Here is an 18,969-nt window from a genome sequence, read left to right on the forward strand (position 1 = left end):
CCAGTACATGGATGAGCAAGAGCCGGGGTGTCCGCGCTGTGGCCACCCCAATGCACGTACAACACATGCTGTGGCAATGCCCTGCGTTGCGCGGAGCAGCGAGTCTCCCTCTACGGAGGCGGACTGGAACTATCTGCTCACTAGCCAAGACAAGGAGACCAGCTTAGGGCCATCCAGAGGGCCCCGCGACATGGCCGTGGAGTTTAACCTCCCCGTCCCGTCGTGGGAGTGGCCCACCGGTGTCAGCCCCTAAAGGGGGTCGAGCGCCGCCTCCGGATAATAATAAAGTTCTTTGCCTGCCTGCCTGATTCTCAAATTCCATTAGGCAGACGTTATGCCCACCGCAGTAGTCGGAATATGCTCTCACTCTATTTTCTTTTCTAATGTGTGTATGCGCCGCTTACATGTGTTCGCTAAAATAATAGAAATAATAAACAATGATGGTTTATCATCTAAAATTTACGCAGCGCGAGAAAGGAAGACGCAGTTAAACATTACAGCACCTCGCAGCTACCTCCATCTCGCTTTTAAAAAAGATCACATTTCTTTATATTTGCAATTAACATTCCGGACATGGCGTTCGGCTTTTCGGCAGGGATCCTACCTTTGGTGTTCCAGCCCTTGAGACGGTGCATAGCGCTCGGCTGTCTTTGTGACTCCGAAAGAAATAGACGTTGTAGGTGACAAGTCCGATCGCGTTTCATGCACCCTTGAAATGCACGATAAGGAGCTGCGTGAACTTCATACACAAAACCGCCTAACGGCGCATATTTAATACAAATATAACAAACAATATTATGCCTTAAGGGCAAGTCTATGTCGCAAATAAAAAAGAACAAGAAAATGCAGCTGTGTGACATGTGGCGTTTCTCGATGCGCAAGCGCAAACCATTCACTTTTGTGCTAACGATACTATTGAGAAAACAATATACCATAAACTTGGTCACAGAGCCCAACTTGCTCAGGAAACCCACAAGTGTGGCATCTGCAGCTTCCTACTTGGGCGCTCATCTTGACTAAACCAGAAAAAATAATAAAAATTAAGAATATCGCCGTATAGTCGAACCCACCTTACGCGCGGGATATCTGGAAACTCAGACTTATACGCAAAAAAAAAAAAGAAAGCAAGATAGCTGAAGCAAGGGTACAATCTTTCTCAACACGGAAAGGCGCCAGTGCTTTCTCTGCACGCGGGCAAATTTTCTTGGCAATGAAGGAAAGGCTACGGGGGCTACTGCACATTACTGCTCCGCAGTGTAGTCCGGTTCGGCGCGCGCGCCGAGCTTAGTTTCGGTTTGTGAACCTCCCGTACCTCCTGTGACGGCTGTCCGATTATTCGAGCGGCCGTGGTCGAACAATAGCATTGCATACCGTTCGCTTCGTCTGCTTAGAGAGCCACCTCTTAGTGAAATTTGTCACAAGCTCCTTCGGCGAGTCATCGGAAAGCAGGCGCGTGACGAGCGCTCAACTGAAGACGAAGACGCCATTTTGACTGTGAGGCGCAGGTAAAAGGTTCGACGTTTTCACACGTGCAAAAACGCAAAATGACACTGCGTAAAGTAAAAAATATAAATATCCTTGGTGCGTGCAGCGCCTGTTTCAGCAGCGTCCCGTAGAAAATAAAGCAATGTTGCTGTTTTTATTTCTCATGCAGAACACGGACGCAATTATGGGACTATATTCTTCACACGATAGCACACGCCCAGCTCGACTGTGAAGCCTTCCCTATTGTCAAGAAAAGTTGTCCGCGAGTATATCTGATTTCTTAGACCGGGCCTCGATCATTTAAAACAACCCGGTCCAGGTGTTCTCAAAGGCGAGTACAGCTTCAAGGTGGCGCCTAACCATCACCGAGGGAAGTTGCGGTGGCGAGACGGGGTGCGTGGGAAGTCTCGATGGGTGAGGTTCTTCTGCAAGCCGATCACGACGAACGGAACGATGATGACGCCAACATTTCTTTGTCGGCTTCCAAGCCACCACCCTCTCCCCCCCCCCCTCCCCCCTTCCCCCGTTACCCCCTCCTTCCAGCACACACGCAGTGTGAACCCTGCTTGTTTAAATCACAACTACACACTGAGCGGAGCACGCGCTGATTCCAACCCGGTGTCCCGGCAAGGCGGGGGACGTGAAGAAGGGCGGTGCGGGGGGGGGGGGCGCAATAAAGCTGCGGGAACAGCGCGGGCCGGTTTTCTTTCGCGTATGGAAATGTATGCCGTGACCCGCCAGTGTGTTCTGCGTCGAGGTTCCGGAGAGTGGTGGAGGCTCCGACCGTACGACTTCCCCAGATAATGGACTCACTCTTTCTCTCTCGTCGTCCCTCGGGTCCTCGCGAGACGACCGCAGATCGGGGGGAGTCGGGTTTCCTTACATCTGAGCGGCGTCGCCCAAATGCACCGCTCTCTACATACCGAGAGCCCTACGCAACCATTTCGGCGTGTTCGGTCTTCCACTATGGTGTATACCTTGGCCCTGGCCCATTTCGCCCCTCTTTCCCCTTCGGCTGCTCAAGCCTTCCGGCATCGGTGGAATGAAAAATGAATGAATCGAATCAGACGAAAAATGAGAACAAAACTGCATAAAACGAAGCGAAAGGAATTTGTTGAAAGGAACTCAAGAACGAAATAAAAGAGAAAATCGAGAATAACAAAAATAAACGAGAAAGAAAGATTGAAGAAAGCAATTTTGATAGAGCGGGAACTTTAGCCGAAAAGCTTGGGAGTCGCGGAAACTTGAGCACTTTTCTTTCCACCGAGAGATGCGCCCAGGTCCCAAGCCTGACTCTCCCAACTACGCCATTTTCGAGCTTTCACTGGCCCGTTCTGGGTACACCGGCTCTATTTACCCATAGGTCCTTCGAGAAAATGGCCGCTGGCCATGTGGTTTACTTTAGCGTCGTGTTTCTGCCCGTATATATTACATGCGCACGCAGTTACATTCAGAGCTATAGAGCTGCCGAACTCGCCCCTCCCTTTCATTTTTCTCACTTTTCGGTCGAGCTTGAGGTGCCCGTTCAGGCCGGCTTTCCACACACCTGAACGCATACGCAGTGCATTTTCACTCGCTCCCGAGGCAAACCTGTCGCCTTGGATTTTTCACATATTTGCGGCTCGGTTAATATGCGCTCGAGGACTTATGCGGTGGGGATCTCGGTTTACGCTGGATCGCTTTCCACCCGCCTGGTGTTTTTTTTTTCTTTCTTGCATTACATTTCTGTTGAAGATCACGTAGCATGTGCAAGATGTTTGTTTGATAGGCGAAATCTATTAAAGACAGGCAGGATGATCGCTTCGAAGCAAAGCGTTCACAACTGCATACAGCGTTTAAATTTTGGCTGCGTACAGGGCATACCCGACCGCTCGTGCAAACGTCAACAAAATGAGAAAATGCGTGTCGAGTCCTCTAGTGGCCCGACCGGCATTTACAGTTTATGCATTAATCGCGGTGCTTTCAAATGCACTGCTCTAAATGAACTGGGTGCTTTGTGCAACTTCTTATATAATCGTGCGCTGGTATTTCGTAGGCAATTAGTAATTTTCTTCTGATATTTGGTCTCGCGGGCCAGATAAAATCTGTAGAGCACATTATGAAAGAGGGCTTGCAAGTAAAATCGCCGGGTAATTTCTGACGTGAATTATTTACACGAGCCCGCCGCTCTTTCTCTACTACAGCCAAGCAAGTGTGGCGCCCTGGCCATAGTGCCAACAACGAAGCAGCCTCTTACAGCTCTGTAGCAGACAACGCGAAGTATCTCCTGAGGTTGCTTCTGCGCATGCGCTCCTATGTTTCGATGCGCGGCCGCGCCTGGTGCACTGGCGTTCCGCGGCGAACGGCCATAGAGCTACTTTACTTTAGGCAGCAGAGTTGAGTGTCTCTTTCCAAGCACCGCTAACAACCATGCATTGCACTGAGGCTGACCCTCGGGCCAATTTTCAGGAGCTTGCTCCTTATGCCCGCGCTTGTCTATCGCCGTAGTAGCCGGGCTCATTGCTCATTGCTCCCACTAGCTTGGCGTAACGCACTGGCGCACACTCGCGCGAAAGAGAAGTCTTCTTGCTCTTGTTCTTCGAGCGCCTCGATGATGGTGACAATAACGCAGGTAAAACCACATATAGCATAGCCAACTCTAGCATGTTGCGCTCGCTCCACTCCGGCGCGTGCTCTAGTTTGATAGGAGACCACTAAAGGTGCGCGCTTCATCTCTCTTTGGACAGTCGTCAGCAAGTGCGCTTCGATACTGATAACATGAATGAAGAGACAAGGCGGCGCAGCAGAGGCTCGCAAGGCAGCAGCAGTGCGGGCTCGCCACCAAGACCCTGCGGTGGGAGCTCGCGAGGCCGCAAAATACGTCAGCGTCGTGCGGACCCCGAGATACAAGCCCGCGCAGCCGAGGCAGCGCGGAAGCGGCGGCGAGACAACCTCGAAAAGGTACGGGCGCGGGATGCAGCGGCCAAGCGCCTAAAGCGGTCGCTACCTGAGTTGGTGGCGCCGACGCGCGCTTCAAGCGCGATTTTCTCGACCACACGTTCGGCCACAGCTGCAGGTATGCGACCGCTTGTGGTTCGATAACAACCTGACCACAGTCGCTACTACACACAACGTGTGCCGTCTTTATATGACCTAGTACAGGAATTGTACGGAGCATTCACGGTTCACCCGATTATCGCCGAGCAAGCTCCTCTAATATCATCTATCCAGGCACGTTAGCAGAGCATAGCATAGCCGTGTATAGTATAGAATAGCAAGTAGGTGGGAAAGGAAGTGAGGGTGATGAGGTTAGAAAAGGAGGGAAGGGAGTGAAGCATGGCATAGAAAGGACGAGAAAGAGAAAAATAGGGAGAAAAAGGCAGAAAAGGAAAGAAAGAGAAAAAGAAAAGAATCAAAGAATGTGAATTAAAGAAATAGAGAGACAGAGAGAGAAAAAGACAGAAATAAAGCGGGAGAGCGCGAGAAAGCGAGAGAGAGAAAGAAAATAAAGAAAGAAAAAGAAAGAGCAAGAAAGAGATAGCAATTGAGGGTGACAAAAAAGAAAGAGTGCGAAAAAGAAGTGAGAGTTAGAAAGAGGAACAGGAAAGGAGAGAAGGCGTAGCATAGAAAGAACGTGCAAGACAGAAATAGACGAACGAATTTTGATAAGAAGAAAAAGTGAAAGAGGACAATCCAAGAAAGAGAAAGAAAGAAATAGAGAGAGAATAATAATATAATTAATATTAATTCTTGGGGTTTAGCATCCCAAAATCATGATAGGATTATAAGAGACGCCGTAGTGGAGGGCTCCTGAAATTTCGACCACCTGGGGTTTTTTAACGTGCACCTAAATCTAAGTACAAGGGCCTCAAGCATTTTTGCCTCCATCGAAAATGTACGCCGTCCAGCGAGCCGAGGAAGCCGCCCGAGCCCAAGGGCTCGCGGCCGATGCCTAGGTCGGGGTTCAGGCCTACCCCAAGTCAAGTTCGCTGGACTTTATAAATAAAGTTATTTTGCTCTCTCTCTCTCTCTCGAAAATGTAGCCGCCGCGGCCGGGATTCCATCCCGCGACCTGCGGGTCAGCAATCGAGCTCCATAACCACTAGACCACCGTGGCGGGTCCGAATCGAAATAGAGAGAAAAAAAAGACAACAGAGAAGCAAGCCATAAAGAGACAACTAAGAGAGAGAGAGAGCGGGGGGGGGGGGCAGATATGGGAAGAAAAATAGAACGAGCAAGAAAGAGAAAGAAATCAATAGAAATAAAGAGAGAACAAAAAAGACAGAAATCACGGAAGGAAAGAAAAAAAATTACCCATTTCCCGCTAAAGGGACCATGAGGCGATGCGAAGCCGGAGCACTTGCACGATCGCGTTCCGTTGGCGTTCGTTGGGCATGCTACCGACCTCGCGTCGTGGAACGCCAAGAGGGACGCTACGCGCGTCATGTCTTCCCTCTAGCCTGGCCGTTAATTCTCACAGGGCGAGGGGGGAGCGCGGTCGACAGGCGTGTGAGAGGCGGCAGCGTAGGAGAGGAGAGAGGAGGGAGGGGACGCGCATGCGCGGCGTTGCGCAGGAGAGTATTTCGGCATGTCTAGCGCGCGTTTCAGAGGAAGAGTGGAAAGGGGGAGGGGAGAGGGGAGGTGGAGAGGGGGAGGGGCGAGGGAGTGGGGAGAGGTTAAGTGCAGAAGAAAGAGGAGAGGGAAGGTGAGATGGAAAGTGAGAGGGAGGTGGAGAGGGGAGGTGGAGAAGGGAGATAGAGGGATGTGGAGAGGGGAGGGAGAGGATGAGCGGAGAGGGTATGCGCATGCGCAGTAAGGGTGGTCACACCGCACACTACCCCACCACCACCGGATAGAACTCCGCCATAAGATATTTGGCATCTAAAAGAAAGAAGGGAGAACCGCATAAAACTAATGTCACTCCCTCCTGGCTTTCGTCGAACATTCCACATTTCACGCATTAAGAAGTTCCGAGCAGAATTAAACCATATTCGGGAGTGCAAGCATGTTCATGTCCCAAGCTTGGATTCAACTATGGCCTCCAAGCACAATGTGACGCATGCAATTCGCGACGATGCTTCTAACTGTAAAGCTACTCGTAACAGACCAAGGTCTCCTTGACATTTTACAGCACAGCGAAACATTGTACAAAATAACACATGCAATAGTAAGTACAGTGACCGGTGGTATCCTATCGAAGCGAAGTGACAGCTACGCAATGAGAAAAATGACTGCGGCGATGGCGATACACTGGCCAATGATCCACTCATTACACACAGTTGTCTCTTCAACAGTGACACATCCATGAGCTGACGACAGCTCTCAAACAAGACAACATGATGGATGACGCACTACCTTTATTTTGCGACCTAAATCCTAAAAAGCCACATAGCATTGTTTGTTTTGTTCGTTTTTCATGTACTGCTGTAGGTAACGGGAAAAAAATAAACAGAACAAAGAGGATATTGGAACATCAAAAAATCCATGCGTTCGCATGACAGTAAGAGAGGAAGGCGTTGAATATGGTAAACAAAAGAAAAGGTGACACGTCGGCGTCAGTCAAATTTTTTTACTTGCCACGTTGCAGAGGAAAAGTGAAGTACCGCTTTCGTCTTCGGATTCTGTGGCTCATTTTGCAAGCATCTCGCTCGAGGTCCTGTGCGATAATATATCACATTATTTTCCACAAATTTGAGAAAGTTACCTGAAGTTGTGCTATCAGATGATCCAAATACACCGACGTGTTATTTAAATCAATGGTAAATGCACCCTGTTTTGCGTACATAGCTCCAATCTGTGTTTCTTGTGAGGCAGGCACAAAGCACCACTTAGACTTCATTATCAGGTAGTCAGTTCAACGCTTGCGACACGGCGCACATTGCGGAAATAGATTGAAGTCCTTAAACCTTGCGACACAAACGTGATTTCAGGGTTAGGATTGCCGCAAACTGACGTACGAAGATTAACGGGTTGTTTCTGGAAAGCAGCGGCTGATTTCATTTTAATCGGCAAGCCTGCAACATACCTTGATCTAATACACTGATATATATATATATATATATATATATATATATATATATATATATATATAATATATATATATATATATATATTTTTTTCGTTAGCCTCTTTCACGCGGTCTTTCAACAGGACAAGTTTCCGCGCATTGCTGGCGGGAAAGTATGAGTCGCTAATGGATTCATACAGCATGGATCACATATCACACGACTGCTCACATATAGCCTACAGATTGAGTTTAGCAGAAATGCGACTGCATGTATTCGCCATGCCAGAAATGTCTCATGCGTAAAACCGTGCTATCATGCACATTAGGAGGTAATCATGGAAAATGTCTTCTTTCAAGTTCACTGTTTTCATACACTGCTTGAGTAAGCAAACATCCAATTAGTGTAAAGCACACTGTTCGCTTACATCCTAAATATAACGCGATATATTTACTGATTGCGAGGACAAAAAACGAAATCCTGGCGCGCAGATGATACAAAAATGTATAAAATGAAACTGCGCATGACTTTTCTCCACCGGAGAGGAATATTACAGGTCCAAGTTTGATACGCTTTTGCCTCAATAAATCAAGAATTGGAAAATACTCAATATCTATCTGCTAGCACTTCTCTTCGCATCGTGCTTCCTTCCTGTCTCTTCTCTTTTCTCGGATATATTTACCATACAGGCATTTTCCGCTTCAGGATTGTATACCTCACGGCTATTCGGGTGCGCCGGAGTTCACAGGTCAGAGCGTGAAACGTTTGGGACGCCTCTCTAGCAACGACGCACGAACTTCCGAGGCCTAAGTCAGGCCAGGTGGCGGGCATTTCATATTGCTCTTGGTAAACACACCAAGATTCGGGTTCGACAACCCTCGTTGCCTACCCTCCACTCTTCTTTCTTCCCCCACTGGTCTCCAAAAAGCCGGCAGTGACGTCGGTGAAGCCACGGCTGCCCTGCGCTCGCCGCCGCGCAGCCGCGGTGGCGCTGCCCATCATACGCACACCAACCACGCCCGTGCGGGCATCGGTAGTGAGGGGAGGCTGACGGGGAGCCGAGGTTCACGCCCGCACCGCCAGGCGGCCTCGCATCCCCACAGCGAGCGCTCACCGTTCTCATTTGGTGCCTCGCTGGGTACGTGCGCGCTGCCGACGCTCGGATACCATGCGTCGCCGAAGGGACTCGGGGATACCTCCGCTGGGCTGGATTGCGCTCCTAGTGGGCTGCGCCTCTTCAGCCACTGCTTCGCTCGGTTAGTGCCTTTGATCGCACACCTTCGCCCTAAACGGGATATCGGCGGAACAGTCTCCTTGCTATTTAGTGTCTTCTCTCTGTTATTTATTTGTATTTTTTTGTCGCAGAAACAATTTCACACTCGTGAATCGGGCGATACTTATCAAACAAACGACGGTCGCTTTTCTATCGTTGACACTTACGGCAACTACAAAGTAGGTGGAAATAGAGAACGCAGTCGGTACCTCGGTATGGTTCATGAATGGTAATTCAGTGCAGGCTTGTGTGCGTGCGTTGTTGGTGTTCGATCTCTTCATAAGAACTTCATACTTGTTGCAGGCACTGTTTTCCGAAACCATGCGGGGTATATTTTGCTTTTCTTTTTTCTCATCGATAACGCGCGATTTACTTTTAATGAGGTTGCATTTGCGCGGATGTGTGCATTGAATCGTTACCCGGGTATTGGATGGATAACCTTTGAATATTGAAGCGCGTGCACTTTATTTCGTGTTCTTGTTTCTTTTTTTGTCTTGCGGTTAGTTTTGTTTGTTGAACTTAGAAGCGCAAAGAAGTTGTTCTTGTATCATGACAATTACTCCCGGACATTTGAAACGATGAAGTTTGCATTGTAATAACGAGTTACCACTTTCTCCTCACATATGGACATAAAAAAGACTCACCTTCTCTATGCCTATAGGTGGATTTGCAATTAGAGGACTGTGCTTTTCATATGTACAGATTCTGAAGAGTTCCGTGTAACTTCACTGATTTGCTTCATTTTAAAGCAGGCATTGCAGTGTCGATGGCATAAGAAAGGGAATAGAAAAAGAACATAATCGCAAATGCTACAGCGCACGGATCACCAGGCTTAAAACTTCCGGGTGACTACGATGCAATAAAAGACTGTTCCAAAATTTTGTAACGTTGCGCAATTCTAGAAGCAGGTTACATTTTAGCAGAGGATGTCTGGTGGGTGGGAAGAGCTTTTTTACTTAAAAAAATGTATCGTGCGCTTGCCCGCCTATGAATGCATCTGAAAGTTCACAATTATACATTAGTGTTGAATATATTGAATGCGCAGTTTGAAGCAAGGATAAACAAAGTGGCCTTATGCGAAATAGAAAACAAAAGCTTGTTTCGTCACGCCCCAAGTACACATTTTCAATTCCACAGTTATTTCTTTTTTTGTGTGCGCGCTATTGGCACTAAAATTGAACACTCCATTTGCAGGTAGATGGCAACGCCTCTCGCTGTATATTTGTGCATACTTTTTAACCATGGTCGCCTAAACTTTCAAATTCTATATTCTTGTCGAAGGTGTCAAGTGGAACATATATACGTTTGCTTAATAAAAAGAAAGACTTCGATTTTGTAATCAGTAGCAGGAAGGACCGAAGGCGTACCGCGATGAGCGCAAGTAAACCAGAGATTCGAGAAAAATTTAGTCTGTGGTGGTGAGGGTTTATGCTCAAACATCTGCGCAGCCTTTGCATAAAATTACCTTTCAAAAGAGCACTTTTGTAAAAAGAACAGGGACGAAAACTGATATATACAAAACGCATGACAAAAGAAAAGCGTAATGAGATCCTTGGTATTGAATTTCCTTCTTCCAATCGTCAAAACACAACGCGTAGACTCGCGGTTTTTTTTTTTTTACTCCCACAACTGTCGCAATTCACCGGTGCCATTACTTTCGAATGTTAGCTTAAACCTACAAAATGAAAAACTCATCCCTTAGTGAACCTTGTCCAGCCACTGAAAACCCGATAAGCGGTGACGCGATTATTCTTTCGGAGCGGAAAGAATAATTGGATTTATAATTCTGTCGCAATAAAGCTTCCGCGAAAAGAAGAGTTCCTTTTTCAATACTACTTTTTCGCGTTGAATAGACCGTTTACTTGTACTATATTTCTGTTTGCTTATATAATCTGCATATTTGTTTATCAAAGTTCTCCATTCACGCTAAAACGTAATTTTATACCGTTTAAGCACGAAAATTTAGACTGCAAGAGTAAACTTTATCTGGACGACAGTCTCTCGAACCCTGACTTCTTTTTTTTTCTGCGACTGAGGGATGAATTAGCTTCCGGGATGACATACTTAGCTTAGCGATGTTTCCTCAGTTAATAAAGATGGGAAACTGAGCTAGTTGATTATGTTGTCATCCTGTTACGCCGTTAACGAGCTAGCCACTCGTTGTAGTTTTGCGTGATTTGTAAAGAGCTCAGAGACGTACGTTATTAAAGTGACGGTGATTTTAGACAAGAAAAGTAGAAAAAGCGCCGCTCCCTCTCTGCACACTCGTTTTTTTGCTTTCTCGAAAAGCTGTAGTCGCTCTAACGACTCTTTCATTTTCGTTTTTTTTTTTTTTGCTGCCACAATAGTACGCCGATCGGCATTTGCGGAAGCGGTGAACAATGTTGAATCTGCGGCAGTTGTCGATAATAATTCTGAATCCGTTCTGATGTTTGCTTTGTTCCGTTTTGAAATCACGTCGCCCAGAGTGGCCACAGTTGAGGGGTGTTTGAAGCTTCTCTTTCCTTATCTAGCTCTAGCTTCATGTCATTGTCTACTATAGTGACTTTCTTCGTGATTTTGCGTAGATATGCATAATTTCTCAGCAACGAGGACTGAATGAGTGAGTGAGGGTGGGAGTTTGTGAGCGAGTGACTTTGTGAGTGAGTCCGTGAGTGAGCGAATCCGTCAGTCAGTCAGCGTGTGAGTGCGATATTTAGGTAGAGAGAGCGCGAGTGAGAGATAGTGCTTGTGAGTGAGTGAGTGAGTGAGTGAGTGAGTGAGTGAGTGAGTGAGTGAGTGAGTGAGTAGTGAGTGAGTAGTGAGTGAGTGAGTGAGGGAGTGATGAGTGAGTGAGTGAGTGTGTGTGTGTGTGTGTGTGTGCGCGCGCGTGTGTGTGTGTGTGTGTGTTGTGTGTGTGTGTGTGTGTGGTGTGTGTGTGTGTGTGTGTGTGTGTGTGTTGGTGTGTGTGTGTGTGTTTGCGATATTGAGGTAGAGAGTGCGTAACTGAATGAGTGAGTCCGCGAGTGAGCGAGTGAGTTTGTGAGTGATACTGCGAGACAACTGCGCGAAAACCGGACTAAGCACCGTTATGCGCACAGTTCGTCAGCGCTTGAGTTTATTTATTTATTTATTTATTTATTTGTTTATTTATTTATTTATTTATTTATTTATTTATTTATTTATTTATTTATTTATTTTTATTGTGCCCTCAGGGCCCGAAGGCATTACAGAGCATTGTTTGTTCCTTCGACTTATTCCCGTTTTCGCGCTGTTTCCTGGCAGTATCATGTACCAGCTGGCTCTTCAAGACGGGTCTTCTGCAACTTGTGAGTGAGTCTGTGAATGAGTGAGTGTGTGAGTGCGATGTTAAGGTACAAAGTGCGTGTGTGAGTGAGATTGCGTGAGTGTGTGTGTGCGGCAAGTATAACTGGCACACCAAATATTTACTTAGAGCGGTGCAGTGAGTGATCGGAGTACGGTGTTCTCGAATTTAGCCATTTATTGCCCTCTCTTCTCTAGCTTCAACTCAGATTGCAAGCCCATTTCCAATAGCTTTCTTTCAACTCTGCACAAACAAGACGTGCCTCATTAACTTTTTCTTTTTTTTTTGTTACAGATTAGCTCCGCTAGTAATGTCTATTGCAGGTGGTCCCATTTTTGTATGCGTTTGTGGGTATTTGAAAGACAGTTCATCTGCAAATCGCGTATTAGTCTGGCGCACTGGAGTCTGCTCACTGTCGTCATTACCCTGACTGCACCGGAATATATTTCGCGCTACACCCTATTTCCGCCCGTCAGTAGAGGTGGCAGACGCCCGCTCTGTGCGCTGACAATATCTCTAATCTCCCGTTCTACTCACTTTTTATTTCCCCTAGACTTCTTTCCACGCGGCACTGAACCATGCTCCCTCATAGACCTAAGAAGATTGCGCCATCTTTTTTCTTCCGACCAATAACCGCTCAGCCTCCCTCTCTTTTATCGGTGAGGGCGTGCGCTTTACCATAGAGAATGAAGCCTTGGTTCAGTAAAACGTCAAATTCGAGGTGACGAAAGTAAGGCCGCGACTCATACAGTTGGTCGCAAAAGCCGCAACCGTTCCTCGCCCGTACCACTATTTTACTATTGCTTCCGGCTGCGGCTCAACTCTGACATGTCTATGCAGATAGAGTTCAAGGCTCTTTGCGCCAGGAAGTGCTTCAAGACTGAAACTCCAATGTTTTCCGCGTGTGTGTAAAGAAGCGCAACGTATCTGTGTCGACATGCAAATGCCGTAAGTTCGTCATATACACGAAGGAACGCTGGCGCAGTTTCATGTGATTTCAAAAGAGTTCCCGTTCACTCTCTTAAGCTCATTTTATTTCGCCAAGAAGCTAGTCTTGCTGACTTCTTGTGCTGTCTGCACACATTCATTGACGTGAATAGTGAGCGCACGAAAAATTAGCGGCCAGAAAGAATTTCATCCGGTCTTCTCCATTGCAACTTGATACGAACCTCCGAGAAATTGACCCTACAATACTACTGCTTATTGAATTGACAGATATCGTTGAGCAGCTATTATTATGTGTACTATCTAATATTGAAGCAAACATTTTAACGCGATAGCGTTAGAGCTCGTTTCGCAGAAATTCCGGTGTCGGCGTCGGTGTCAGTGACGGCTTCGTTGGTTTGAGCGAAAAATCTGCCGTGACCGAAAAATCGGGAAAGATGCAAATGAAATAAACAATAAAAAACTTCGGTCCCATTGAGGATGGAACAGAGGCCGTTTGCGTGGCAAGCAGGTGTCCTACCACAAAGCCACGACGTAACTTCCAACTGCTTCGGAAAAAACACTACATAAATGCCATGTAGTGGGAGGATTCTTCTTAACGCATTTAATGTTGCCTGGCAAAAACGCACAATCGCGCAAGGCGACGCTTAACTCCATCAACTTTTTCAGTGTGACTTTCGTGTGTGAAAAACTTTGAAGTACACAGGCATGTGAAGACCAACTTCACATCTTTCGCACTGCCATCGGCTCTCGGACTTCTTGCCGCGTGCCTTCAAACTAAGCACAGCCTTAAGGGATTCTTCTTTATTTTGTTCGGCAGGTGTCCCGACGAAAATGAGCCCATTCGGTGATTTGTAGGCGCATCAATTGGCGAGGCCATCAAACTACGCCTTTTGCGCGACGCCATGCTTTGAAAAAGCCGGGATAGTACACCCATCGCCGCTAAAAACACACTCACACACAAACTTACAAACAGCTCCAAAAATGGACAACTGTGTCCATCTAGCGGAAAACATATCAAGCAAACAGCAAACATTAGATAACGTGCTGCCATCTGTGAGACATTGTGAAAAACATGTCTCGACTGCAGCAGAGCCTTTATGGTTCCGCCTTTCTAGCCAAGAGAAATGTGCTAGATCGAAAACCTGTACCATTACTATAGATACGTCGCACACGCGCGTGTGTAGGCGTGTGTGTGTGCGTATGTGTGTGTGTAACAACACATTAATGGGTATGCACTTAGTGCTTAATGCGCACTACGGGTCGGTCTTCGCTGTCGCGTTCAACTCTTAAAGGCGAAAATTAAGGGCCCCCCGATTTTTTTGGTGCGCTCTTTATTTGCTTTCTTTTCGTCGTAAACCAATCCTTCTTTCACGCAGCGTACCTTCAGCTGGCATCCATGCATTTGCTGGCGTTTTTTCATTGTCTTTCGTTTGCTCCAAAATAAATATCAGATATTCCTGAAATATTCCAGATGTAGATTCTACCACCCCCAAAGACTTGCGAGAAAAATATCAAAACTTCGAATTGCATTTTCGTTCTCTTTTTTATAAAAGAGGGCGCTCTATCAAAAGAACTCATAGAAAAAACTTCAGTAAGCGGGCCAAAAAGAAAAGGCCGTTCTATCTACGACTGCACATCTATTTCTGGAATATATACGGACGCAGCTCTTTTGTGTGAATGCTTTCAGTGAATCGACTGTCGTGTTCGTACTCAACTTTGATTTTTTATACCTGCCAAACCGACTCAAATTGTATGTGATAACCTGTCTGTATGTATCCACGGTTCACATAAACCTCCCTCGCACCGATACCCCCTCCCTCTCCCAGCTAGAAACACAGCTAAATATAAAACTGGTAACGGCATTTGGCGCAGCCGTTGTGTAGGCGCGTGAATTGAAATAAAGAATTCACACACACACACAGAAGCACGCACACGCAAAAGAAATACAAAAACCAAGTCAGGCAAAGCCACGCGCGTGGAATTCAACAGCAGGCAGCGCGGCTCATCGTAGAAGGCGTGGCTATTACAGCGTTGGATCGAACGAATCGACGCAGCTTTATCTGATGTCGATCAGTTAGCTTTCGAAATAACCTACTCAAACAACACCGGACGCTGTCGGGACCACTCAACGGAGAATTTATTTACTCGCGCTGAACAAAAGTTGAACCCATGTAATTTCGTTAACCGTCTCAGGAAGAAAAGCACGGGTCTGTGCGCCGTTCATCTTGACGTTGTGTATAAACCCAAAAAGGTATAAAAATTGGGTTTCTATTAATTTCCGCATTGCTTTCTCGGAACCTCTTGTGTTTATACCGGGTCATAGTAAACGAAATGTTCGAATGAAGCCTTATGAAGCGTACGAAAATTCTCGTGTAGCTCGAAGTGTGCTAGTATCTTGGAAGGATAGGCGTGCGCAGGGTTTTATAATAGGGAGGAGGGGGGGGGGGGGTCAAGCTTTACCGCGGCACCCCATACTTCACTCCTTATTTGAGTCCAAAGGAAAACAAGTTTCTCAATGGACGCGAAAATGAAAATGAAGTGTTGGCGTGCTTCTCACAACGGCCTGCTTTGAATACCCGGCTTTCCTGAGGCAAAAGGGAGATATAAACAGTTTTTGAAATACAGCATCAGGAACCCTGGGCCGCCATTATCATCAAAAACCTGCCTGGCCGTAATATTGCACTTTAAAATAATGACGGAACAGGTTAGACTGAGTTAAGTATGGGGCAGGCTTGGCGCCCTTCTTAAGTCAATATAGAAGCGGTGGTCGCCAGACGGCGACACCACCCCGCGAATCAAGAGCAATGTGACAGAAAAGTGAGAGATAAATAAAAGGCACGTTCGCGTAACCTCCTTCGTGTGTTTGATGGTAGCGCGGTGTGGTAAATACCCGCTAGCCAACGCCGCAGAGCGAGAGGTCGTGGTGATGGTTCATTTTGTGTTTTTTTGTCATTCGCCTGTTAGCCTTGCTAGCTATATGTCCGATATCACAATTGGCTGAAAGATCTTTTGACTCCTGTCAAAGAAACTTTTGCTGCTGACTTTTTATTGCGATAGCAATTATATGGACAGTCTCGGCTGGAAAATGACCGTCCCCGTCGCCGTCATTCACAGTATATGTATAAGTATGTATATATAGAAATGCCATAAAGAAAAAGAAGTCAGAAGTTCTTTCTGACGCGCGGAATCGAACGTGCGACCTTTCGCTTTGCAGCCCGCCGCGGTAGACGTTAGGCCACGACAGCACAGTCTTTCAGCCTGCTAACGGCGAGCTATTTATACACACCATGAAATTCAGCATGCTTTCTTAGTGGCCACATAGATCGCGCGACGTGCGCGCGTGTGGCGCGCTTTAAAGATCGTCGCCGAACGCCGTTGCTCTTCGCTCTACAGGGCGTGGTCGACTTCGTGCGCTTATCTCGAGGAAAGAAGGGGCGGCCGGTGGGGTACTTCGCTTCGCTCGCTGCAGCGGCCGCGTTTGCGAAAGGAGCGCGCTGTTCAAACAGAAATAAGTAACAACTGTGACAATTAGTTCGCGCTCGTCTTGTGTGTACCTGTTCGTTCGTTTCGTGCGTCCTGCTTTATGTTTGAGCAGTGCGCTTCAAGTGTCGAGCTGTGACGCATTAGTTCGCGCTCGTCCTGTGTGCGTTCTTTCCGTGAGTCCTTTGGGCTCGAGCGACGCGCTGGCAATTTCGAGCTGCTTTCCGTTCTTCGCGTTACATTACAATTTATTGCTATCGCATTCATTGTTTCGCCGTTGCGGCGAAACTTTGACTTTTTTTCTTTGCCGTCTGATCGCGTTCATTTTGCTGATGTATTTCCACAACGGAAATACGCCATGAGTGTCTTGGTGGATTCCGGCATAGAACACTTTCGTGTTAAAAACACCTTACCGCTTTCGTCTCTACGTGATGATAAATCAGTGGAAATCGAACGCACCGATGCTGGACAGCGAGAACACTCGCTAGAAATACTTTACTTACGTCAACCAAGAATATCAGTTATGTGTTTGTATGTGCCAGAACAAGGATATGATAATGAGTTGGGACGCACATGGGGACACCGTATATATTTTATCAACTTGTTCTCTCGAACGCATGCTTATTTCGGTGCGCGGCAACTTGTAACAAAAATGTTTGCCCTATTGAAATGCGGCCGCCTAAACCAGGGTTGAGCTCAACCTTGAGTAAACCTGCGTAACGCAGTAGTGACCATAGGAAACAGTTCAAGGTACTTAATGTTGCAATCCCAAGCTTGGACTTTCAGAAAACGGCTTTGTTTAATAAATCACAGTGCATATTTTTTAAACACCAATTCAACCAAGGCATTAGTCATCTAATTTACGCACATAACGCAAGAGTATACAAGATAGCGCCCCGTGATACTTGGAAATCGAATACGTAAGGTTAAATGAAAACGTAGTATCAGTTCGGGGCTTTATCCACGAGACAGACCTATATATATTAGGTATTCCGTAGGAGATACTGGCACCAAATAAACAAAAGGCCCAATTAAGCTTCACAATGACGTGCCAGATCGATACAATCGCAGCTCAGTGCATCCTAGTAAGCACACAATGCACCTGTTAGTTGGCGTGCTTGCCACCACCGGCATCGATCCATCCGCTAGTATTGAAGCTGGCAATCGCATTGTTACGGGAGCGTAGCTAGGTTGGCAGTGTTGATGGCTGCTGCACGGTAACAGCACTCCACAAGAATAGGAGCGTTAGTGGCGGTTAACTTGCGTACGTAAGCCGTTTCACATTGTGTTTGGGTTATCTTTTGACACTTTCATTCCTAAAGTAATGACTTGGGCGCGCATTCTATTCAAGTCGCACTTGATCAAACGACGACCCTGCAAATAAGATTTCTTGACGACGGCGACCTATCACTATCATCCAGTGCAGAGTACTATAGGATATAAATCTCAAAAAGAAAAACCACACATATACACCTGGAAGAGCCAGCAACCATTGCGGTGTCTATTGTTATCTTGTTCCTTTTTTGAGAAAAGGACGCTATGAAGTTAGCAGTGGTGTTTCGGGAGTGTTTTTTGTTGGACTGGTTGGTTGTTTCGGTTGGTTGTTTGGTTGTTGTGGGTTTAACTGAGCAACGTCCAGGTCCTCTAATCAACCACAAAAACAAGTTTGGTTGCGCAGTATGGAGAAAATCTCCGCCCCAGTTTCTGTTTTGCTATCTTGCTATTTTTTGCTAAATTCACATCGGTGAGACATTGATAAATCCCAAGGCGAGTTTATCAATAGATAGAACTACATTATTAGCGATGTGGGCCGTATCAAATTTATTGCGTGAGTATGCTACACTTGCTCGCACCTTGGATTTCTCCACACATTTGTAGCAGCTTCACGCTCTTTTTCAAAAAGGTAGAGTTACGCGATAAGCCCAGTGCTGAGTCGTGCGCGATCGCCGCAATACTTTTTTTATTGACATGACGTAAGGAGATGTTGGCGCACAAATAAGGCGCCGGCTACTCCTTAGCTCTTGCAGGTGTCGAACATAGAGTATATAGGGTCCAAAGTTTTCGAACATAACAAATCCGCCGTACATACAGTATACACCTTGAAGAACACCGTGACACTATGACTCCTCAAAAATACAAAGAATAATGTCCCGTTATATGACGTTCTGAAGCCAGACATCATGTAGATGAATTATCTCGTATAGGTATGGCATAAAAGTCAAAACAACATAGTCAACAATCACACATATGTATATGTGAGACAACGTTCAGGCCGCAAGACTCTTCTTTATTGCCCTCGAGCCTGAGCCCCACTACTCAGACCCAAGTGGTGATGATGAGTATATACAGGTGAGAAGATGGCAAGTATGAAGAATGCTCACACTAATTTCCCCGTGCGCCGAAGCGGCCAGCCTGGCCGCGACTTAGACTGGGTAGAGACGTCGAACGAAGGGCTTCAGACGGGAAACGTGGACTATCTCTGAACCACGGCAGCG

The 18,969-nt window shown here is 46.6% G+C and overlaps 2 protein-coding genes across 2 annotated transcripts in view; both read left to right on the forward strand.

Moving 5' to 3' along the window:
* LOC119394876 (trichohyalin-like) overlaps positions 1-8,520 on the forward strand; it is a 144,965-nt gene extending 136,445 nt beyond the window's left edge. The window contains exon 2 of the mRNA XM_037662177.1: positions 8,330-8,520. Within this exon, the coding sequence (XP_037518105.1) occupies positions 8,330-8,520 (191 nt within the window). The remainder of the gene's footprint in view (positions 1-8,329) is intronic.
* Positions 8,521-8,617: 97 nt separating this feature from the next.
* The window catches only part of LOC119394877 (nephrin), a 278,061-nt gene continuing 267,709 nt past the window's right edge, over positions 8,618-18,969 (forward strand). Inside the window, 1 exon segment of the mRNA XM_049416006.1 lies at positions 8,618-8,725. Coding sequence (XP_049271963.1) covers positions 8,638-8,725 — 88 coding nt within the window. The 5' untranslated portion in view covers positions 8,618-8,637.

The sequence above is a fragment of the Rhipicephalus sanguineus genome, chromosome 5 (genome assembly GCF_013339695.2).
Source record: "Rhipicephalus sanguineus isolate Rsan-2018 chromosome 5, BIME_Rsan_1.4, whole genome shotgun sequence".
NCBI lineage: Eukaryota > Metazoa > Arthropoda > Arachnida > Ixodida > Ixodidae > Rhipicephalus > Rhipicephalus sanguineus.